The sequence below is a fragment of the Zosterops lateralis genome, assembly GCF_965231275.1.
Source record: "Zosterops lateralis genome assembly, chromosome: 27".
NCBI lineage: Eukaryota > Metazoa > Chordata > Aves > Passeriformes > Zosteropidae > Zosterops > Zosterops lateralis.
In genome coordinates this window covers 6,326,994-6,350,279 of record NC_139787.1, presented here as the reverse complement: position 1 = coordinate 6,350,279, position 23,286 = coordinate 6,326,994, and the positions used below count along the sequence as shown (strand labels likewise).

Sequence of the window (23,286 nt, the reverse complement as noted above, 5' to 3'; positions counted from 1 at the left end):
GAAGGTGCCCCTGGACTGACTTGTGCCCTGTAGCAGCATGTGGTACTCAGGGTGGCTTTGCCTGTGAGCTCTTGGGTCAGTGGCCTGGGTCAAGTCCCTCATGACAGGTGCATTTAGAAGACTTACAGAAATCACAGAATCTCCTGAGCTGGAAGGGACACGCAAGGGGTGTGGAGACTGTTATAAATGACAATATAGTATTGGCTTTTGCATTTATGTATTAGCTTTTGCATATTATTATTAATCACAAAGATTTTTATATTGTACAATTTCTATTTCCTTTTAACTGCTTTTTGGTATAGTATAATCTGTCAGTTTATGTATGCATTTGTATAAAGTTTATGTGTAGCTTATATAAATAGTAGTGTGATAGATGTATCTTAGACTGTGGCATTATATTAAAATAGAGACTATGTGCTGTTAAAATTCTTTTTCATCTAACTAACTCAGAGAATGGCATAAGACAATTAGGTGGTTTCCCACGTTTTGTGGACTATCTTATCTGAAGTATAAGATAACAGGGACAAAAACCAGAACATCCAGAGAATTTATTGACTCTTCATTATCAGGGAGTGTACAAATAACAGGATGGAATCAAGAAAAGAAAAAAAAATATTTAATCTACAAGATGGCATGAAGAGAAGTCAAAGGTTAAAACCAACCAAAAGAATTCCTGGAACATCTAAACTCCCAGGAATGTCTGAATAATGCATAAACTCTCATGAATATGCATATATCCCTGTAATGTAAGAGTAAATAGAGAACATTGTTTTAGCCCACCCCAGCGCTGGATATTTGTCCCTTTTTATCCCTTTTTAAACTTTCAAAAATCTCAAAGAGCGAGCGCTATTTTTCACAGAGACCAACTCCTGGCCCTGCACAGACACCTCAACAATCTAACCCTGTGCCTGGGAGCATTGTCCAAATGCTCCTTGAGCACTGGCAGCCTTGGAGCCGTGACCATGCCCTGGGGAGCCAGAGCAGTGCCTGACCACCCTCTGGGGGAAGAGCCTTTTCCTGATATCCAGCCTAAATCTCCTGTTCCGGGTTTGGTTTTATCCAGTGGATTTTTTCATCTGCTACCTGGAAAAAGGACAATGCGGGGCGACGGCGTTCTCCGAGAGACCAATGGGGCAATTAGGAAACAAAAGATGTATCTAGATGTCGCAACATTCCATTGAAATGGCCCTGGCTGCGGTCGGGTTGCGGGTGATACTACCAGAAAAAAACGGTGAAGGGGCTATCCCGGAGGTCTGGCTGGGTTTTTGCGGAATCAGGTTTCCGGGTTCGTAAGGAGCCGTTTGCGTTTTTCCGGGCGGCCTGAAGGGAATGAGGGATTTGTCTTTACAAACAGCCTGTGAGTCTGCTAGAAGATAAAACTAGCACTGAGAGATTAAAAAAAAAAAAAAAAAGAAAAGAAAAAAGGAAGGATTCCACTGATTGATGAATGGAATGAAGAGAGATTTGTCAACAAACAAACTGTACATCTGCTGATAAATAAAATTGGATACCGAGAGATGAAAGAAACAATGGGAAGAACTATAAATTCCATAGGAATTCCACCGATTGACACAAGCAAAAGACAAGGGGGGATATACATTAGAAGGGGGTATCAGGTATGAGGCGTTTCGGGAAGTCTATACCTCTGAAGTACCACAGCCAATGGGGAAAGAGAGAGAAATGCGGCCAGGAAATGAGGATAAAAAGGAGGCTGCGTCCTCCAAAAATTTGAGAGACTCCATGGAAAATGCCCATGGCCTCTCCCTTTATTCGAATAAATTACAGGTCTCCTCTTTCTCCTTTTTGGATATAAACCTCTGGTGTTTGTGGATTAATTTTTCTGACAGGTCTGACCACTGGGAGCTCAGAACCAGCGCGTGTGGCGCCGAAGCACCGGGACCGGCTCCCGCCAGACCCTCTGCTTGCAGAGTGTTGCCGCGGTCACTCCTGTATGCTGGACTCCGAGATCCCGGTCTGCTGTGTCCCTGTACGGGCCACCTCAGCGCGGTATTCCGACAATCGCCACCAGCTGCCGCCCACGACCGCCCGCTTCAGCCAAACCGCCATTACCGCACGGAGAGGTGGCCGACCTCGCGCCACAGCGCCCCCTGCAATCGCGGGGGAATCAGCGCACCTGCCCCACCCACCGGGAGCCACCAGCGCTCCTGCCGGCTGTGACCTGAACTGCACCAAAGGGGAAATCGCTTAAAGAGCGAGAAGAACGTTTAGTGGGTTTTCTGGTTCTGTTTGCTGTTGCTGCCGTTGTTGATGTTTGTTTGCTTTGCTATACTTGTAAAGAAGTGTTACTCCTTTTTCCATATCTTTTCCTGAAAGCCCTTTGATTGCAGAGTTATAATAATTCAGAGGGAAGGGGGTCACATTTTCTATTCCAGGGGAAGTTCCTGCCTTCCTTGTTAGACACCTGTCTTTCAAACCAAGACACCTCCCCTGACACAGCTTCATTCCAGCCCCTCAGGTCCTTCATTCCCTTTCTCTGGTATGGGTGGGCTGTTCTGTGATACAGCATTGCAGGATGGGAGGTGGGACAAGCCAGATACTTGGCAGATCTGGAGCTGGAGTGGCTTTTCCTGGATTGGGTGGGGTTTTAACTGCTTTGGGTTATGACTGAGAACTGAGGCCATAAGACATGTGACTCCTAGGGGTCTGTTCATGTCTGCAGAATGAGGGGCTCAGCACCCATCCTGGGGAGGATTAGCCATCTCTAGCCCTGGGCAGGGGCAAACCTGCTGCCATGTCACCCAACCTGGCTTCTCCCTGCATCCCTCTGTAGGGAGGGCTTCCTCCCTCTTGTCTGACCAACTGGTTTGTGAACTGGGCGTCGAACCTCCACCAGGAGGAAGAGGAGGGACAAAAAGGGTGAGACAGGGTATGCAGGGATCCAGGAGTGGGACTCAGGGTTAGGCGAGGGACAGTCTTGGGGAAACATTTTTTACCTCTTGGAAACATAATTTTGAGGCTGGATGATTGCATCCTGTAGGCAAAGCTCTGAGTCATTATGTGGAGAATTTAACTCACCCTCTGCAAACCAGCCACACAGCTGCTTGGTAAGGGCTTTATTGGGCAAAGCTGGCTCCAGCAGAAGGTGAAGCAAATCCCACCCCACTCCCAGGGAACAGGGCTTGATGTGTCATGCTCTGGGCCTTGTTCACCTTCCAGCAAGAGTCTCCTGGTGCAGAGGGTTTGCAGCCTGGTTCTGTGGGCCCAGGAAAACATGACTGTGTCTAGGCAGGGAGCAGGGGCTCAGCTAGATCTGCCAGCACCCCTGTGCTGTCAGAACTCTTGAGGCAGGGCATTAAGCAGGGCTTAAGCTCTTAGGGTCCAGGCGCCCCATCTCCTGGCCTCCTTCACCCCCAGTGCCGGAGTTTGGCTCGGCTCTCCTTGGACTGGCCCTCGGGTGTTGGCGCCGCCACAGAGAGGAGGTTCTCGGGCTCCAGGACAAACATGCCATACAGGTTCCAGAGCAGCATGGCCAGGAGTGGCAGGAAGGTCATGCTGAAGCCGAAGGCACGGAAAGAGCGGCTGATGGCATAGGACATCCAGAAAATCAACCTGGAGAAGGCAGAGGGTGCAGGCTCAGCCACGGGTGATGCTATGGGGCTGGCACTCAATGGGACCAGTGAGGATTTCCCAGGCATGGCTGCTGTAGGAAGAGGAACCCTTTCTGGCTCTGGTGAAGTGCTGCCAGAGTGGGAGTTTGCTCCAAGGGATGGTGTTTGCTGGCACCGACAGAGCCCAACAGCACCGCGGGGTGAAGGAGTCACTTACCGGGAGATGGCAAAGAGCCCTGTGAGCAGTGGGATGAGCTTGAGGAGCTCCTGTGGGAGGTAGGTGGCCAGCACGGCCATGTTGAAGAAGTAGAGGATGAAGAGGTGGACGGACTGGGAGACGTAAGTGCGGTGGATCTCCACCTCCCGGTGGAGCTCTCCAAAGGGCTCCAGGGCAGAGGAGCAGAGGCGGGAGATGGCGCTGACAATCATTCCTGAGGGACAGACAGAGGGACTGAGTGGGTGCCCAGAGGAGCCATGGTGGGGTTTGGGGAGGACGAAGGGGAGAAAAACTCCATCTGCTGCTCCTTGTGGGAGCAACAGAGCCACAAAGAACTCAGCCCCAGCTCTGCACCTGCAGCCCCAGGGCTAATGCAGCCCAAAGCGGGACCAAAGTGCCCATACCCCAAGCCCATGGCTCACCCAGCACGATGGGGAAGGTGGCAAAGGCGGCACAGCGCAGTGTATAGACCAGGCGGGTGCTGATGGTGGGCAGCAGTGGGGCATCGAAGGGCAAGAAGATGTAGGCTCCATAGATGAGGCAAGGGCAGAGGAGCAGGGCCCCTGCGACTGATGCCACCGCCTTGAGGTTATCAATACCACAGTCCCTGGCACATGGGCACTGCAATGCCTCAGCTGGGGGCTTGGTCACGCGCCCCTCAAAGCCCAGTGGGTCCTGGTAGCGTGAGGGGCCGAGGGGGAGGAAGACCTGCTTGTGGTGGAGGCTACTGGATCTGTCACTGTGGGGTACATGGTTCCCCCTGCCCTCTTCCCGGGGCCATGAGGTGGGGTGCTGCTTCTGCTTTAAGGGGCTCTGCTCAATGCACTGGGGGTCGATGGGCACGAAGACGTGGGCTGCCATCACGGGCAGCCGGGGGACTTCCTCATCTTTGGCCTCGATTGTGGGGCATGTGGGAACAGCTTCCTCTGGGTCTTCATGGCCCCCCTCAGGACTTGAACGCCTCTTTGTCTCCACAAGCTCTGGCTGGCCCTGGGCATTGTGCTGACACCGGTCCCATGGCAGGGTGGCATCAGGGTCTCCCACGTGTTCATCTGGGGCTGGTGGCTCCTTGTCCAGGGCCACCTTCTCCACCTCCAGCAGAGCCACCTCCTCAGGGGGCAGGACAGGGTCCACAGCAGCCATGAGAGCGTCCAGTTTCACACTGCTGGGGATGCAGCTGGGGGTTGGTAACACTTCTGCCTGCACTTGTGGTGTTCAGAGGGGACAAAGCTCCTGTCCTTTCTGCTTTCACCCTGGACCGGGAGAAAGAAGACATATAATTTTACATCAGAAATGAGAGGTTTGGGGTCATGTGGACAGCCCCAGTGACGAAGTAGGAGCAAACTAGCACCCCTGGAGCCTCTACCACCCACCTGTCTTTGCACTAGGAGAGGAAAGCAGTGCCTGGTGTCCTCATGCTCTGGCCCCTGGCAGTGGCGTCACATACTGTCCTGGGCAGGGTGGTGGAGGTGCAGGTCTGGCTGCAAAATGGAGCAGCCTAAGAATTGCTTCCTCCACTGAAAAAACATCCTGGGGGTTCTGGTTGGGCACAGCCTGGATGATACAACTGGCTCCTCTGTGGCTCTCTCCTGCGCCAGGACCAGCCAAGCCCTGGGGAGAGGTGACCTAGCTGTTTCTGGGAACCCTGGCTACAGCCAGCATGGCTCAGGTTTGCTGCCTCTTGTAGCTGAGACTGATGTGGGGTGGGCAAAAGGGGCTGCTGGGTGCCCTTCATGGGGTGCAGGAGGTATAGGCAGAGCTCTCACATTGTTACCATTTATGGGAACCCTGTCTCTTGGTCTGTCCTGGATGTTCTGCCCGTCTCCTGCAATGAACATTGCTCCTTCATTCCTCTCAGTACATTCATCCCTGCACCCTCAGAAGGAGCCTTGGCCTGGCCACAGGTGTGGGGAAACTGAGGCACGGAGCCGCTTGGGGCTTCCTCCGAGATCCACACACGGAAGTAGGTCTGAAAGAGCTTCCTGGGCTTCCCGCACCTCCAGCGCCCAGATCCCAGATCCCAGGCCTCTCCCAGCCCCCAGCCCCGCTACCCCCGCGGAACCACTTCCTCTCGCTGCAGCACTTACTCGGGCAGAGGCGAGGGGACATGGGGGCCACGGGGCAGTTCTGCCGGGACCCTGCGGGATTCCAGCGCTCTCCCGGCCGCCTCTCCACCTCAAACCTGCCGAACCAGCTCAGGTGGGGCGGGCGGAGGGGCGGGCCCTCCGCCCGTCCCAGCTCGGGCCGAGCCCCGGCGCTATCCCCAGTGTCAGCAGGAGACCCCTCGGATCCCAGTCCGGGCGTGCTAAGTTAAAGAGCTCTTTAAACACACACAGCGTTTAGAAAGGAGACAGACAAGTCAGTCCTTGTTTATTCTGCGTGGTGGAGTTTTCCACAAAACAAGCGCACCAAGGGTAACACAAAGTTACAGCTTTTATACAGTAAAATTTACGTAAACCCGTCTAATACACATTCCCCGCCCACCTAATGAATATTTATGTCCCGCAACCTATCACAATGCTTGAAATACGAAGTCTTTATTTTATTGAGTTACTTTTTTTTACAGAAGTTATGTGACGGCATAGTCATGTTTACAAAAGGTGAGAAGATTCAGCCTGAAGATCGATAATTCAGCTTGAAGACACTACTGGGAGAGCCGCGGCCCCACAGGACTCGCCCAGATGCCTGGCCGGTCCCTCGGGACCCCCGGCACGGGGGGATCCCAGAGCGCGGAGGGATTCCTGTGCTGTTCCCCCCGCTCCCCCCGCTTCCAGTCCCACAGCCACGGGGGGCTCTGGTCGAGCCCTCGATCCCCGGGGTCGCTCGGAGCCCGATCGGTCGCTCCCGCCGGGCTACCACTGGGAGTCGGTTCCAGCTGATCTGACGACGCCGCCGCCATGTTGCCAGCACTAAGTGCGGGCCTGCTGCGCGGGTTGGTTCTCGCGAGGCGAGGTCGCCCCTGCCACCGCCCTGCCCACCCGGCGCGGCGCAGCCGCGGGAAATCTCGCGAGAGCAGCGAGGGACAGGGGGCAGCCATGGCGGCGGAGCGGGCCCGGGGGCGGCGGCGGCGGCGGCGCGGGTGGTGCTGAGGGGCCGCGGCGCTGGGCCGGGCCCGCTGCGGGCGCGATGAGCCAGGGTGCCGGGGCCGCCGGCGAGAGCGGCGAGCCGGACGCCAAGGTGCTGCACACCAAGCGGCTATACCGGTGAGGAGAGGGGCCAGAGGGGATGGAGTGGCCGAGAAGGGGAGGGGACTAGGGGACACTGGAGGAAGCCGGTGTCCCGAAGGGGCCAGGGCGGCTCCGATGAGCCTGGAGAGGGTCAGCGCGGAGAGGGTCGGGGGATTACTTAAGGGAACGGGGAAGGATTTGGGGAGGGAGGGTAACGGGGTGCCCGAGGAGAGCAGAGAGAGAATGGGGCTGAGCAATGTCCGGCGGGGACTGCGGGTGATAGGATAGAAGGGGACTGGGGCAGGAGAGGTTGGGCGAGTTGGGGAGCTCCAGGGTGAAGGGGTTGGGGGGATATAGGGAAGATGTAAATAAAGGAGATGGGGCAGTCGTCAGGAAACGATTCAGGGGACTGGGGAAGGAGATGGCGGAATCGAGGTAACAACAGGGATTAACGGTGCGGGAGGGGCGTCTTGAATCTAGGGGGAACGAGGGCGAAGGGGATCGAAGGGATGTTCAGAGAAGATGGAGGAAGGAGATGATGGAATTTAGGGAAGATTGAAGTGAAGAAGTTGTGGGGAAATCCAGGGAAAGGATGCAGTGGAGAGGGGGAGGAGAAGGTTTAGGGAAGACTGGGGAAAGGGAATGTGGGGAAGGGAGTTGTATGAGATCCAGAGAGGATAAGCAATTCATGGAAGGATAGCACTGGGGAAAAGGAGTCTGGTGGCTCCAGAGCAGATGAGTCAGACCAAGGGACAGTGGGAGAAGAAGCTGTGGGAGATCCAAGCAAGATGGGAGAATGGAGAGGTGGGGGAACAAGATAGGTGGGAGAGTAAGAACAGAGTCAGGGGAGACCCAGGGTAATGAGTAAGGACATGGGAGATGGAAAAAGGATTCAGAGAATCCTGTGTGATTCAGGGAATACAATGGGGGCTGAGTGGAAAGGAGTTGTTGGGATACAATGGGATAGGGGTGAGATGTGGGGTCATCCTGGGAGAGGGGAGTTGGAGAGGGTGTACTTGGCTTTGGCAGTAGGCAGGGATTACATAGGAAGTGCTGGAGAAGAGGCTGTGATGAGCAGGAGTGTGAGCCAGGGCACCTTGCTGTTGTGTGGAGGGCAGAACTGCTCCAGCTGTAGATCTTTCCAGTTAAGCACTCCCTGTGACTCTGGTCCCACATTTCCACAACATGCATTGGAAATGGCATCAGAGAACAGGATTAGGGCACTCCCACTGGCCTTGGTGAGCTCAGGTCCCTTCTGCTCCCCTCATGACTTGTTTTGTGAGGGCAGCCCACAAATTGTTCCCTTCTGGCTCAGGTTCCCTGTCAGTACAACAGATCCACAGGAGTTCCAGCAGCAACTCTGGGTCTCAAAGATGAGCAAAGTGATGGAGACAAGAGATGAGTTTTATATGGGGCTCTATTTCTTTTCTTCTTGGTGACATTGGCTATATTGTTTCACCAACCTTGTGGGACCTGACTGCCCTCCTCTACAGCAGGGCAGGGCCTGCTGCTGAGGCCACTAGCAGGATCTGTGCCCCGGAATCCCCACCAATAACTGCAGGTTTGGGTGGTGGTTATTTCTCTGTTTCCACAATGTGCTCAGTGCAAGCATATTCCTGCACTTTGGAGGTTCAGTGGGTTGCTTTTCTTGGTGCAAGGTCAGAAGTAGGACCCAGCGGCTCGATGTCCTGCAGGTATGGGCTCCATGGTCCTGCCTGGAGCATCTTGGGCTGTGGAGCTCTGTGTCTGCTGCTACGCTGAGACACCTGCAGTGATCTCAACCATGTCAGCTGGAGGCTGAGCTGGAGCAACAGAGCACTGTGCCTGCCCAAGGAGTGTGGGATAGGGCTGGAGAAGATGTGCAGGATGTCTGTGCTTCTGCCTGCAAAACAGAACATGTTTTGTCGGAACCATCCTTGTAATGGTTCAAGACCTGTTCTGCTTTGTTTTCCTGGTGCTGCTCAGCTCATCTGTCAAGTGGAACCTCATGTTCTGCTACAGCTGGCAAGAGAATGGCCTGTGGCCAGATGAGGGATTGGCATCCTGGCAAGGGGGGGGTTGTTTTCTGTTTAAATTTTTATAGCAGAATAAGGCATGTGGTTGCTCTAGAGCATTTTTACAGCAGAAAAAGAACCACCCCCCTCCTGCAGGACAGCTCTTCTTTAGCTGAGAGGAAGCATTGTGCTTTTAGCATAGGATTTATAGTACCTGCAATGGCCACAAGTTTTCGTCTCTGTAACTGACAGTTCTCTGAGCAAGTTTCCACCTTAACAGTCTCCTGTCAGTTCTCTGTCTCAGCCTGAAGTGGGATTTCGTGAAGTGGGAGTTTCCTGCTTTCGAAGCAGCCTGTTGTATTGTGACTATGGTCTCTGAGAACTCTCGACTATCACACTTAAGTGGCGCTTTTGAGTCACAGATACCTGAATTTCACAGTCCCAGCTCTAAACTGTGATCCCATGGTATCAGCGTGTTGTCAGCCTGTGGGACTTGAGCTTGGGTCTCCAAGGTCCTGGGCAGGATGTTGCCTGTTGGAGTGTCCTTTCAGAGATGAGGGTGCCCATTGATACTCATAGGGTACTCTTTGATCTTTTCCAAGTCTTCCTAGATTGGTAGTTCCCAGGTTTCACCTTGGAATGTGGCAACTGCATTATTATGGGTGCACTTCTACAATGCGTATTGTAGCGTAAGACAGGTTTATTTTACAGATTTCTGGGTAGCCATCAGCTCATGGACTCACCATTGCTGTTCCTGTGTGGAGCCTGTTCCAAACAGTGTGATTTGTGGACTGACACATGCCAGAGCAGAGATTAATGACTTGCAGGTCTTTTCTCTGAGGAATGTCTTACTCTTCAGACACTGTGGCTCTTAGTGATGTATTAATGAAGAAACAGAGGGGACAAATAATTCTCCCTGCGGTCCTGCTCCATCCCAGACTGTTCATCGCAAAGAGGAAAAGGGACAGATCAGTGTCTGTATGGCTTGAGAGGGCTTGGCATTGTGCTATTTCCACCCTGCTTGGCACCATGTACTGTACTTGTTTCTTTTAATAGACTGGCATCTGATGTGACTCCTTTGTGGCTCTGATGCACTGTCTGAAAGCAATGTTTAAACACAGCAGGTAGAAAAATGGGTCTTGGGACAGGATTTGTGCTCTTAACTGCTAGGGAAAGTTCAGCCCATGGTCTTGGGCCAGTCAGGGCACAGATGTTGAAGTGCATTTCAAGCAGTGCAAGGTTCACAGCACTTGTGTTTTTGTCCTCACCAAGTCCTCTTTCCTTAGCACCACAGATGTGGGATCCTGACAAGAAATTGCTGGCTGTCACAGATTCTGCTTTATTCCTGCCTCCTTCTCTTCCAGCAGCACCATAGGGCCTATGTGGGCAAGGCAGTGCTTCAGCTGGGGCCTCCCTTAGGGCTGACGAACCACACCCAGTGTGTAAGCCTTGCTGCTCTCCAGTCATGAACTCTTTCTTTACAAACCCTGAAATAACAGCAGAAATACCAAGTGTGTACATATGCCCATCCATGGGCTGTTGTAGAAAATTAGGTTATGTGGCAGATGCCCTCCAGGCCACCTTGAGGGGAAGGTGAAATACCTTCCAATGTCATTGCTCAGCCTGTCTCTAGAAGGAAACTTTTCTGTACTTCTCATTTGGCAGGCCACTAGGATAATTTCCCACACTGGATGTCATGGACATGTGCACTTGTTTCAGACACATGCAGCTGAGATTCAGTGCTCACAGAATGTTATTTTACAGCTTCTTTACTGCCTATGTCAGGAATAAATGACTGTAGTTTTCCTGTAGTTCTCTCTGGGAATCAAATGAGCCAGCAGTTCCTCTTTCCTCTGGTCACCCTTTGTTGACTGGACGCCAGTCAGCACCTGGTGTGCTGGGAGGGACTTTGAGAGCCACAGCTAGGACAGCAGTCCCAGGCTACAGTAAGGAGCATTGCAGGTGTTTTGTGGGGTTCTGTTGTGGGGAAGCTAAACCGGGGGGCTTTTAGGACTGTCCCAACCCCAATATGAGCTTGGCTGGATGCTGCGTAAAGCAAAAAGTATTTTACTTGCTTCTTTTCTTGCTGTGAAGGCATGCAGCTGTCAGAGTTTGCAAATGTCCTTCAGGCCATAAGAGAGAGAGGGGAGTGAGCAGGAGGGGCTGGATGTCAAAGATGTAACAGAATTTTTTGTGTGATTCTTCCTATCTCCTTGGTTTTCTTAATGATTATTCAGGATGAAGTTAGTTCAAGTCTATGGTGTTCTGCTCTCCCAAGGCATTGCATGAGATGCTTCTATTCCCCACACTTCCCTTTTCCTGTCAGTTTCTGTGGTTACTGGAAACAAGTGAGATTTCTTTACCTTGAGCTTTCTGTGGCATAGCAGGAGATGAGACATTTTCTCTGTGAGCTCTGTAATGTGTTGGGACGTTTTTCAGGAAGGTTCCTTTGGGTGTAGTGAGTTTGTGAAGAGAGATTGGCCTTGCTGGGAGGATGCTGGCATAAGGAAATTGTTGGTTACTTCCCAGTAATATCTTTAGTTTTCAAGGAAGTGGTGGTGGTTTCAGCCTCCCAGAACGTGGGCTTGCAGGCTTTGGTTTGAGAGTGCCCTATGCTCCATTGGTCCACCATCAATGCAGGAGTAGCACGCTCAGTCACTGCGATGTGCTGTGAGTGTGATGGGGGAGTTCTCAATCTGCAGTGATGGAGATTTCAGGAGGGGGAGCAGACTGGCTGCAGCACCTCACTGCTCTGCTTGGCAGGAGTTAGCTCTGGTCCTCTTTTGTGTTTGCAGTGTATTGCAATTGTCTTCAGCTCCTTGCTCCAACAGCTCTTGGGTGCAGCAGGCTCAGCAGCCACAGTGGGACAGGTATTAGTGCAAATTAGGAATGGCAATGGATGGGGTAGATATGAAGCTCAGGAGAACAAGGACCACTGGGGTTTGGTAGCTGATGGCTTGCGAGATGTACTGCTTAAAGAAGAGCTGGGGAAAGTTAACTACAGGAGTGGGTTTGGTAACCTCAGGTACATATGGAACAAAGGCTGGAGTAGTGCTGGAGGTGACCTCTTGTGTAGGAAGAGTTGATGGTTAATGTGCTTTATTGAGCTGTCCCGGAGCTATCTCTGGGTTTGTTTCACTGCAGCATTCAGAATTGTGGTTTGATTTGTTCACAGCTACAAACTTTTGAGTGCTTTAGATTCACACACAGTGTGGGATTCTTCCTCCAGGAGGAGGGTCTCGGGCAATGATTCACCAAAGTACTTTTTTGCATGGCTCAGAGGTTTGGAGGTCACTTGCTCTCTCTTTTGACTGGGTTTCAGGAGAGAAAACTTTGAAACAATTTTCCTCTTTTAGGTTTGGTTTGAATATCTATTACCTGTCACTGAGGTAACTTTAGGGGTTTAACTAGTGAATCTCTGTAGTGAAGATGGGGAAGTTTTGCCAAATGAGAGACTTGTATTGCCTTCTTTCATAGGCAGGTTGGTAAGGAAACAGGAATTGGTGGAGGTTTGATTCTTACACCATTAAAACTTACCCTATCAAAAGAGTAGTTATTTGAATTCAATCCATTTTTTAAATCACAGAGTTTAAGACATTTAAATGTATCAGAGTGTTGGTATAGCAAGTTTAATTGCTGAGGTTGCCGACATGTCCAGAGCCATTTCTGATTTTGCAGCTGTAGAAATAATTTACATATTTGATCAAACAGGCAGCAGTAAGTGGTGATTAAACCACTGTTCTGCAGAAAAATGCCTATAATATGTGTAACTGTGCTTTTTTCTGGTTCCATAATCTTCTTCAAATAGAGTGCAAAAAGGAGATCGGTAACTGTGGTATAGTGGTACAGGGCAGTGTGCTGACAGTGGAATTAAATAGGCCGGTGTGGTTCTTTGCAGACACCTCTGATCTTCAGTGATCCCAGGTGATCTGCTGTCCTGAAACTTTTGGTTCTGTGTTCTCATGCAGGGCAGTGGTTGAGGCCGTGCACCGGCTGGATCTCATCCTTGGCAATAAGGCAGCTTATCAGGACGTGTTCAAGCCAGAGAACATCAGCTTGAGGAACAAGTAAGTTGGGCATCATGCTTGTATTTTGTGTTTGGCTGGGGAAAATCCATGTGAAGCAACATGTGGAGCTGTTGAATCTGCAGTTTTAATGCTTATTTAGTTTGTAGTGTGCCTGTTGACCTGAGATCCTTCCAGGTTTTGGAAGCAGACGCTGGATTTCAGACCTGTATTTGAGCAGTGCAGTTCATGGCTGGAGGCTTTCCTGGATGTCATTGATACAAATGAATTGTCTTTGTGTTGACCAGTCCCTTCTTTGTAATAAAAACTGGGGGGCAGAAATTTTTTATACGTGTGTAAAATCTTTTATCAGGTTTAGGGGTTGCTGAGCAAGGAGGATTATTCTTACTAATTTTTTAAGCTGTCAAGCCAATTCTTGTAATTACTGCACTTCAGGAAGTAAGTTACTGATGGCCAGCTGAGCCCAGAGGACACTGGTTTAAGTATTGGCTTTTCCTGGTGCTTTTGAGTAGGAGTCGTCCAGGCTGTACCGTCACCAGATGGCATGGCTCAGCCATTTTAATGGATTTAGAGTTTCCTCTTCTGTACTTCTGTAGTGGCAGCTGTGTTTGAGGCTGCAGCAGCTCACTGAGAATGCTCTGCTCTCTGTCCTAGGCTGCGAGAGCTGTGTGTGAAGCTGATGTTCCTGCATCCAGTGGATTATGGAAGAAAAGCAGAAGAACTGCTCTGGAGAAAGGTTTACTATGAAGTTATCCAGCTCATTAAAACAAATAAAAAGGCAGGTATCTGTGACTCTGGCATGGGAAAGTCTCTGGCTGTGCAGTGGATGACACAAAGTTTAAAGCTTTGTTTGCTTGGAGAAGCTGTGGTCTGAGCCCAGGATGGGAAGCTGGGCACTCTCAAATTTCTATGGAGCTGCCCTGTACCTTTGTCTGGCAGTGGGCACTTAAGCTAACTAACATACTGTTGAGAGACCTGCCGTTGTAGAAGGCATTTCAATAGAATTTGTTTATTTTTTATGTTCCCTTCTTCGTAAGACAGATCTCTCCAGGTAGACTGATTGTTTTATGAGGCTTTATCAATGGAAGATCCTCAGTGCTCTCTGATGCCATGAGCCTTCCTGACTTTCCAGGAGTCTGGGTGCATTTAAGGTGCTCTAACCAGATACTTTGATTTTATTTATTTATTTTTCCAAGTATTTCTTCTTGATGCTGACCCTTAGTAAATACCATTAGAGAGAACACTGTTGAGCAGGAGAAGGTACGGAGCTGTGCAAAACCAGTCACAGCTGAGCTACCACTGTCTTGCTTCACACTCAGTACAGCTTGGGTGCCCAGCCTAAACTGTGCCCTGGGCTACATTTACGTGCTCATTTTCCTTCTCCCAGCACATCCACAGCCGCAGCACCCTGGAGTGTGCATACCGGACTCACCTGGTGGCTGGCATAGGATTTTACCAGCACCTCCTGCTCTACATCCAGTCTCATTATCAGCTGGAGTTGCAGTGCTGCATCGATTGGACACACGTGACGGACCCTCTCATAGGTTTGTGCTCAAGGTGTTTGGTTCATGGGCAAGGCTGAATCCCCCACAGGTGACTTCCCCTAGCACAAGACCATCTTTGTTTCAGCATTCAAGGGAATTTTTTTCCCCATGATTAGCAAGGTCTCAGTTTAGAACAGACTGTCCTGCTTTCTTCTCCATGGCACTTTTTTTTAAAATTTTATTTTCTTTATAATACTAAATTAGGGAAGAAAGAAGCGTTTCTAACAGGAAGAAAACAGTGAGAAAATTCTTTAGTAAGTGTCCAGTGATGGCAGATTTTTATGGAAAATTGAAGAGCACTCCTGGCTGTATACCATGTTTTTAAAATCTTAGTTAAAGCAGACAAATGAGAATAGGTTATTGAAATCAACAGATTTGCCTATTCACTAGAGGTAAGACATTGTTCATCTTTTTGGTGCCTCTACTGTCTGTGCTCTCTTCACTGTGTGGCTTTGAAATGGCTTTTGCATCTTGGACTGAGAACACAGGAAGGCCCTGTAGTTTATGTTAGCTGGCCTGTGTGACCTCTGCATGGCCTTAGATCCCCTCAGATTTCCCTGTACCTTGCAATGGTCTGTTGTTGTTTGCCTAGGGTTGTACTCAATGGCCTCAGGGTACATGTTTCTGTTGTGGGGTGTCCAGGTGAGAAATGGAGCCTCTGTTTTGAGAGCTGTATGAGCATGGGTTTAACCAATGTGCTTAAAGTTGGCAAGGAACAGGACGGCAGCACCTGGCTAAGGGAAGTTGGCATGTCTTTAGCAAAGGAAGGTTTTACTTCCTGGGATCCTAGTTTTTGTTCCGAGAAATGATGGTATCACTATTGTCTTCAAAATGTTGGTTTAAAAGGCAGATGTTCTTGGCAACTGTTTTTAGAAATGTATCTCAGTACTGCAGAATTAATAAATCCTCAATATGCACATTCCAAGTGGGTTTATACCCTGAGGGGTGATTGCATATGAAAGGCTCCCCTTGTTCAGGCTTTTTGGTGTGTTTGGGCTCTTAATTTAAAAGGATGCTGCAGGTGAACACGTGACTGAAGAGTAGAGATGTAACTTTTGCCTGTCCAGAAAAGATGGATCTGAAAGGGTCTCATATAAACCATATGGGGGTGGGCACAGCTTGATGGCTATATGAATAGGAGCAAGAAGATTCAGAGCAAAAATGGGAGGAGTAGTCCAACGGCGTATGTGGACACAGATTTAAGGCTGTGTATTTGTACAGTGTGGCTTGTACAATGCCACACTGTACAAATACATGTTGGTAAGTGGGACCAGCTCCTCTCTGGTCACTGCAGCCTCCAGATTTCATGTCCACCCTTTTAGCCTCAGCCAGGAGGAAAGCAGAGTGCAGACTGGATCAGTCTTCAAAATCTTCTTTGGGATTCCTGCTTGAGGGAACTTTCTCCTCCAGAAGGTATGAGTCTTTGGCAGCAGGAGGACTGAAGCCAGCCCGAGTCCATGATGCTGGTAGCCCAGCTGCAGTGGACGCTCCGGAGGGGAGGTGCAGGCGCAGCAGCTTTTGCCTCCTGGTCTCTGGCTGAACTGTGGCCCCACTGGCTGAGGGGTTCCTGTACTCTTCCCAGGAACTGAGTCATGTTTGATGGCTTCAGTTAGTTCAGATCAGCTGGCTGCAGCCTTTGTCTGTTCTTGCTCTTGACACTTTCTGGTGCCTGAATTGCTCTTTTTTTATAAGTTTAGTATAAAATATACAAGACTGTCTCAGTGGGGAGGGGCCTGTGATTGTCCAATCCAACTGCCTGAGCAACTCAGGGCTGACCAGTAGTTAAAACGTGTTGTCAAGGACAACGTTCAAATGCATCTTAAACAGTGGCAGATCTGGGGCATTTACCAGCTCTCTAGGAAACCCGTTCCAGGGTGTGACCACCCTCTGGTAAGGACAGGCTTCCTCATGTCCAATATAAACCTCCTTTGATGCGTCTTTGAACCATTTCCATGTGTCCTGTCACTGGATGCCGAGGAGAAGAGACCTTCCCCTCCTCAGGAAGCTGCAGAGAGCAATGAAGTATCCCTCAGCCTCCTCCAACTTAGACAAGCCTGAAGTCTGCGGCCTTTCTTCCAAGCCTGTGCCTTCCAGCCCTGTTACCAGCTTGGTTGCCCTTCTGAACCCACTGCAAAGGCACTGTTGTCCAGAGGCAATTCTCACTAACTGAGTCCAGCTGCCCTGCCTACGGCACAGGTTTCCGTCCTAGTTTTTGCTTGTTCAACTTCTTCCCTTTTTGGCTGGTCACTCCTAAGTCTACGTCTTGGTCGTGAGACAATGAGTTTGTTTCCATCTTCAGTGTTGGAGAGGCTCTGTCCCCATTATGTGTTCCTGCCCAGTGCCAGTACTCAGTGTTTGTTTTGGCTTCCAGGGATGTGTGCCTGCTCCCATGAAGCCCTCATTAGCCATGCTAATGAAATCAGCCTTATTACCCTTATTACTTGTGTTCAGTGCTGTGTTAATGTGATCACACGATCTTATAGACAGGAATTGTCCTTTGTCCTCTCATGTGAAGGCAGATGGAGATAGGTCTCTGTTGCAGACCCTGCAGACGTGGTGACAGTCATTTATTTCAGTGATTTTAGTGGTGCGGTGACATGCACTGTGCCCCCATCACAAGGGAATCCAGGCGGAGCAGGTGAACAGCAGAGTCTGGAAGTATTTTTCTGCATTTATTTTCCACATTTTGACAAGAGTGACCCAGTGCTGCTCTACAAGATGGCACAACCAGCAATGAGGTCTGACTGTTGTGGGATTTGATTTGGATGTCTTGGGCAGAGGCATGGGCAGCTTTGGTATCTTCCCAACAGCCTCCACCCAATGCTCTAAGTGATTCTGTGTTTGCTTATAGGCTGCAAGAAACCCGTGTCTGCGTCAGAGAAGGAAATGGAGTGGGCACAGATGGCCTGTCACCGATGTCTGGTTTATCTGGGAGATCTAGGTAAGGACAGCATTGCCTCTCAGGGCAGCCTTTGAAATGGGGAAAAGATGCTTCCTGTACCATGTGAGGCCTTTGCTGTTGGGCACCAGCCAAGGTTACTTGAAGATTCTGTTTCCCTCTGACACCTTTGTCACAGACTGGAATAAGCTAAAATCCTCCTGGCTGAACTGCTATAGGTTGCCGGAACTTTGTATTTGGTCAAGTAGATGAGTTTGCTGCTGATAACCAGCTGTAGCCATGGCTGTAAGAGTGGAAGCCTTTGCTTTTATTTACATTTGTTTCGACAAAAAAAGGGAGGGATCAAAGAGGGTTCAGTTCAGACTGCTTAGCTGTGACTTACAAAGCCACTTCCATCAGCACTAGTGGGACTGAAAATCACATTTAGGGAATATTGTGCATCAGTCTAGAGTTTTGCCACTGCAAAGCCCCAGGTTCTTTGTCACTGGCTGTGCAGCATCCTTTTTATAGCAGGCATGACTGTCCCACAGTCGCGACTTCATGAAGTGTGTGGTGTGTCAGCTTCTTGATGGTGAATATGTGGGAGTAAAGACAGGGAGAAAATGTAACTGTGTGGAAAGCAGCTCTTGGAAGTGCGGCACAGGTACACGTCTCACGCTGCAGCCTGCCAGCTGGCGAAAGCTGTTTGGCATTAGTGTTGCATATGAATCAGCCTAAGAGTGGCATTGCAAATAATGTCTTGTGGAGATAGTAGGAATGACTTACCTGAATGGTGGGAGAGGAATGTGCTCACCTTTCCACGGTGTTGTCACCTAAGGTCTTCGAAATGCCTACATTTGTAAAAAAAAAAAAAAAAAAAAAAAAAAAAAAAAAAAAAAAAAAGTTCAGTCTAGCCACAGTCAGGTATTTTATGAAGTCAGCTGACTTGATTTAGATTTCACACCCTGCTGTACTAGAATATAGTCTGAGGTACAGGAAAATGGAACACAAGTCTGAGTTACTTGAAGGATAGATGAATCAGTACTTAGCACGTGGAGCAGAAGAGCATTTTCCTTTTTTCATGTGATGCTGCAAGTGTGGGAGGCTCTGCCCTCGTCTGGAAGGGGAAGGAGTTGTGTGTGTTGTGAGCAGGTCAAAGAGAAATGTTTCAGACAGGCCTGGCAAACCCTGTGTGTTGCAGTGTTTGCCAAGAGCAGTTCTTTGGTGGATTTGTTGACTTGGCTAGTATTTCAAGTTTTGTGGTATTTTTAATAGAGAAACCGTGCTGCTCTGCAGCAGCCGCTGCCTTTGGGTTTCTGATGCATGGTGTGTGGTTTCCTTTCAGCTCGCTATCAGAATGAGCTGGCAGGCGTGGACACAGAGCTGCTGGCTGAGCGATTTTACTATCAAGCCCTTTCTGTTGCACCACAAATTGGTGAGTGACTTACCATGAATTTATAGTTGTTAAAATCATGTTGCTGTAACATAAAAACAATGTACTGCACTGGTTAGGTTTATATCCTGCAACTGGGAGAAGACTGGTTTTATCTTCTGATTAAAGTTGCTTCCTTTGAGAACTTCTCTTGCTGGGAAGCCAAACAGAGGAGCTAAAGCCAGGGTGCTCTTTGCCAGTGACGTCATTGTACTCTAATGAGAACCTCTGAGAAGCTCAGACTTCCCTGACTGTGGTGACGTTGTACCTGTGGGCTAAGGGCAGATCAGCTCTCCATTGCCAGAAGCAGAGTATTATCAGTCACCTTCCCCTTTTATCCATGAAAAAAAATCTCATGCTGCTTCCTCCTTCATAAGTGCCTCCTTCTGGGAACACATCAGTGCCAGAGTAGAGGGCTTGTCATACCTTAAAGTGTGTGATTCCAGCCAAAAGTTCTCTACATTCTCTATGCTATCTTTGCAGAGTTCTTACTGAACTGTTTTAGAGGCCGTTCCCAAATAAAAATGGCAAATGTTTCTGCACCACAGGAGCTGGAATAGAGCTCTCAGATGCTGATAACATGACATGTCTGTTGGGGAGTATGGAGTCAAGGCCACACCGCTGTTAATAAAAGGAGGAGGCGTTGTTTGCTCCTCTCTCTTATATAGATAACTGGCACAAAGTGGGGAGGATCTAAAAGCTCTGTAAAATGGAAAACAAACCCTTGATGGTGGAAGGATTGAGTAGTCCCGACCTTTGTACTACAACTTTACTACTCTTTGTGTCTCCTGGCTTCCCTCCTGGGTGGAAATGTGGTGGAAGAGAAAGGATACACTTTCTAGCCAGGGCCATTGGAGAATTCTAAGTGAATTCCATTGCCCCTCTCCTTCCTGACAGGAATGCCCTTCAACCAACTGGGGACATTGGCAGGGAGCAAATACTACAATGTGGAAGCAACCTACTGCTACTTACGCTGGTGAGTTCCTGCAGATCCGGATGTCCTGGGCAGGGAAGCCATGCACTGCTACTTGGGTGCCAGATCCTATTCTCCTTACTTTGAACTTGGCACAGTTTTTGGCAAATGAATTTTGGGGGAAGAGAAAGAGATGAGTTTGGTGTGCCCTTGAGTAGGACTGGCAGTAATAAGAGTGAGCCTCGGTCAAACCAAACCATTGTGCTGGTTACTAATCACCTGTGCAAGGCTGCACCTGGAGAGCTTTGCCCAAGCCCCTTGTGTGAGCTGGAGAGCCAGGCTGGAAGTGGGTTGGAGGTCCTGAGGGAGACACCCTGTGGTATGAACTGCGTGAAATTCCTGTCTTGAAGGCACTGATTTGAGAATACGTGTAAGCAGGGCAGATGGAAGCTGTGAGGCAACTGAAGTGCAGTTTGCAGACATCGGTGGGAGTTTAGTTGCCCAGCATGTTCAGACAGCAACACTGGGTACCTGTCCTCATGCCTTGGTGCCTAAATAACTTGCTAGTGAGTTAAAGCCATAAAATGTGAGCGGCCTTGTGGAGAAGTAACTTTGGCTGTGTCCTGTTTTGATGCTTTAGTATCCAGTCTGAAGTGTCTTTCGAAGGTGCCTACGGGAACCTGAAGCGGCTATATGACAAAGCAGCCAAGATGTATCATCAGTTGAAGAAATGTGAAACCAGGAAGTTGTCTCCAAGCAAGAAACGGTAAGAAGGGAAAGAAAAGGAGAGGTGCAGGCTGAGGGTTTGCAGTGCCACTAGTGTATCCTCTGAGTTGAGAGTAGTGTCTTTGTGGGAAGTGGAGCTGGTAGATGGGCCATTCAGCACGGTGACTGTTCCCAGAATTTTGAGAGCCCCACTCTAGATCCCATTCGTGCTCTCTGGGTTCACAATTTCAGGAGAAAAGCTGAATGCTGGCCAGGTGTAGAGTTTGCATTGAGAAATTTTCTCATTCTTCCCTGGAGTCGAGGACTGTTCTTGAGGGTTGGGGCATATTGGTGAAAGTTTGCAGTGTATAAACTGTCTTCTTCCTCTCCAGTTTCATCAGAATGGACTTTTTAGTTGAGACCTGATTTACCTTTTAATAGAGCTCTGTCAGCCCAGTTCATCTCTGTGATGGGGCACCTGCTTTACAGTGTTTCTCCTCCATCTTTTTAGAGGAAAAGACATTAAGAGGTTGCTGGTGAGCTTCATGTACCTGCAGAGTCTTTTGCAGCCAAAGAGCAGGTAAGGTTTTGGTAGATTATATCTTCTATTGATAATTCACAGTAGCAGACACTCGGAATTGGAAGGGATGGTTTCCTGTAGGGTAACAGTACCTGTGCTGAGGCTTTCTGCCAAAAGACCCAAGGCTTTGGACTATCTGTGCATGGAGCATGAAGATTTTGTTTCCAGGGGAGGCTGCAATGCCAAAGGGTTAAATACTTTGTGACTTGTTTAAATCAAGCCGACCTGAGTGTGTGCTGAGCTCCTGCACCTTGCAAGTGTCTCTGTGCTGTACTGTGCCTTTGGTGTTTACTTACCCCATGCAGTCATCAGATGCTTTTTTCCTATCAAGCCCTGTATTCAGGCTGATGGGACAGCAAAGAGTTGCTGTCCACACATGTGTGGGGCTATTCACTGCACTTGGAAGTCTGTAACTAAACACCTTGTTCAAGGAAACACCACATCCTGGCTGTGTTAGAACAAATGGGAAGCTTTATAGAACTGTGTGATTTTAGGCTTTTAGATTTTTTTATTGCATTTTCTCTGTCTCTGCTGGAGGTTTTCAGGTGATTTTAAATAAACCTCTTACTGCTTGAAACAGAGCAGGTGTTTTAAAGGGCTTAATACAAGCTGCAGTTAAATTCATCATGGAGTGGTTTAGGTTGGAAGGGACCTTCTGGAGTCCAGTACTTCCTCAAACTAGACTTCACTGTGAAAGTAGATGCAGATGTGAAGTTGGATGAGCTTGCTCAGCCTCATCACACTGAATTTTCACAGGATCCAAGGACAGAAATCCCACACCTTTCTGGTCCCGTTTCCAGTGTTTGACCATCTTCACCACAGAATTTTTTTATCCTTGCATCTAATTTCATTTTTCATTTCTGTAGTGTGTACCCATAATTTCTCTTCTTTTTGGTGTGCACCACTCAGGAGAGTCTTAATTGGTCCTCTGTAATCATCTGTTTAGCATGTGGAAGCAGAAGACAACCCCCATGCCTTCTGTCTTTCAGGCTGAACAAACTCGATTCTCTTCGCCTCTTCTCGTGTTCTCTCACCATGTTCTCTGTTCCTCTGCTGGATTAAATCCAGTTTGTCAATGTGTGGGGTTTGTTGTTTTTGTTTTTGTTTTTTGTTTTTTTTTTTTTTTTTTTTTGTTTTTTTTTTTTTGTGTGTGTGTGTGTGTTGTTTTTTTTTGTTGTTTGTTTGTTTGTTTTGGGTTTTGTTTGTTTGTTTGTTTTTGGTTTTGTCCTGGGGACCTGAAGACCAACTACAGTGCCCCAGATGCCCCCTTTGAGTGCTAAATAGAGAAGCAGAATATGTCCTCAACCTACTGGCTCTGCCCTTGCTCATGCAACCCAATATGGAACTGGCTTTCCAGTACTGCCTTATACTGAGGTGGAACCACAAGGCTCCTCTAATATCCACTCAACATGTATTTAGCACATAAGAAATTTGGGAATTACTTCAATTTCCCAAGCACACTTTCCCCTGAAAAGGCTTGCTGGAAGTTTCACAGGCAGCTCTGTTTTGTAACTAGGAGGCTCCCACAGCCCATTGGATTGATCTCATAGACGGTTCCTTTGAAGGACTGAATAGCTGTGGAGGATTTTGGGATATTCTGGGCTACAGGAGACACATGGGAGAAGGAAAAACTGAGTCCCATGTGTGTGGCAGTGTAATACTTTTCACTGAGCAGTGCATCTAGAACTTTTGCTCCCTTTAGCATTTAAGTGCCTTGTGTATCTTAATGGCCACCACTGAGCTCCCAGGGGAAAATTAATCTGGTTTTTGGTGACCCATCTCTAGGTATTGTTTGTCTTTAGTTTAGCAGCTTTAAAGAGGAGAACATAATCTGATTAATGTTACTTACTTCCCATAGCTGTTGTTGCCTGCAGTATATTCCCTGGTGCTTCATCCTGCCTAGTGCTAAAGACAGCCTAACTGCTAGTTTTGGTTCAGTTTCTGGGCAGACATGCCAGGAGCATGAGTCTTGAGTTAACAATTCTTATTTATTTTTCACTCTTTTTAAGCTCTTTGGATTCTGAGCTGACATCTCTCTGCCAGTCTGTGCTGGAGGATTTCAACCTGTGCTTGTTCTACCTGCCTTCTCCTCCTAACTTGAGCTCAACTAGTGAAGATGAAGAAGAGTATGAGAGTGGCTACTCCTTCCTTCCTGATCTCCTGATCTTTCGCATGGTGATCATCTGCCTTATGAGTGTTCACAGCCTCAAGAGGGCAGGTAACCAGTACTTTGTTTGGAAATTTTCTGGTGAACATCCAACA

The 23,286-nt window shown here is 48.9% G+C and overlaps 3 protein-coding genes across 4 annotated transcripts in view; 1 reads left to right on the top strand and 2 right to left on the bottom strand.

Annotated features, from left to right (window-relative positions):
- The window catches only part of LOC310919519 (uncharacterized protein), a gene marked incomplete at both ends in the record, with an annotated part of 50,925 nt that overhangs the window by 3,480 nt on the left and 24,159 nt on the right, over nt 1–23,286 (bottom strand). The gene's annotated exons all lie outside the window — the stretch shown is intronic.
- On the bottom strand, nt 3,060–5,986 carry TMEM79 (transmembrane protein 79). Its single transcript, XM_083878779.1, has 4 exons — nt 5,874–5,986; nt 4,209–5,039; nt 3,787–4,000; nt 3,060–3,570 (listed from the first exon to the last, which is right to left on the bottom strand). Exons 2-4 carry the CDS (start codon nt 4,927–4,929, stop codon nt 3,366–3,368), a joined length of 1,140 nt encoding a protein of 379 aa, XP_083734905.1. The 5' UTR covers nt 4,930–5,039; nt 5,874–5,986; the 3' UTR covers nt 3,060–3,365.
- The window catches only part of SMG5 (SMG5 nonsense mediated mRNA decay factor), a gene marked incomplete at its 5' end in the record, with an annotated part of 30,244 nt that continues 13,870 nt past the window's right edge, over nt 6,913–23,286 (top strand). For both annotated transcript variants that reach the window (XM_083879074.1, XM_083879073.1), the window contains 10 exons: nt 6,913–6,989; nt 12,916–13,014; nt 13,627–13,750; nt 14,360–14,516; nt 17,368–17,457; nt 18,740–18,829; nt 19,724–19,802; nt 20,380–20,505; nt 20,956–21,024; nt 23,034–23,242. In XM_083879074.1, the coding sequence (XP_083735200.1) occupies nt 6,913–6,989; nt 12,916–13,014; nt 13,627–13,750; nt 14,360–14,516; nt 17,368–17,457; nt 18,740–18,829; nt 19,724–19,802; nt 20,380–20,505; nt 20,956–21,024; nt 23,034–23,242 (1,120 nt within the window). The remainder of the gene's footprint in view (nt 6,990–12,915; nt 13,015–13,626; nt 13,751–14,359; nt 14,517–17,367; nt 17,458–18,739; nt 18,830–19,723; nt 19,803–20,379; nt 20,506–20,955; nt 21,025–23,033; nt 23,243–23,286) is intronic.

Excerpts from the sequence above, each read along its gene's own strand:
- TMEM79 (XM_083878779.1), bottom strand. The coding sequence starts at position 4,929 with ATGGCTGCTGTGGACCCTGTCCTGCCCCCTGAGGAGGTGGCTCTGCTG. Across the intron at positions 4,001-4,208 it reads CACCTTCCCCATCGTGCTGG|GAATGATTGTCAGCGCCATC; the intron begins GTGAGCCATGGG and ends TCTGTCCCTCAG. Across the intron at positions 3,571-3,786 it reads GGGCTCTTTGCCATCTCCCG|GTTGATTTTCTGGATGTCCT; the intron begins GTAAGTGACTCC and ends TGCCTTCTCCAG.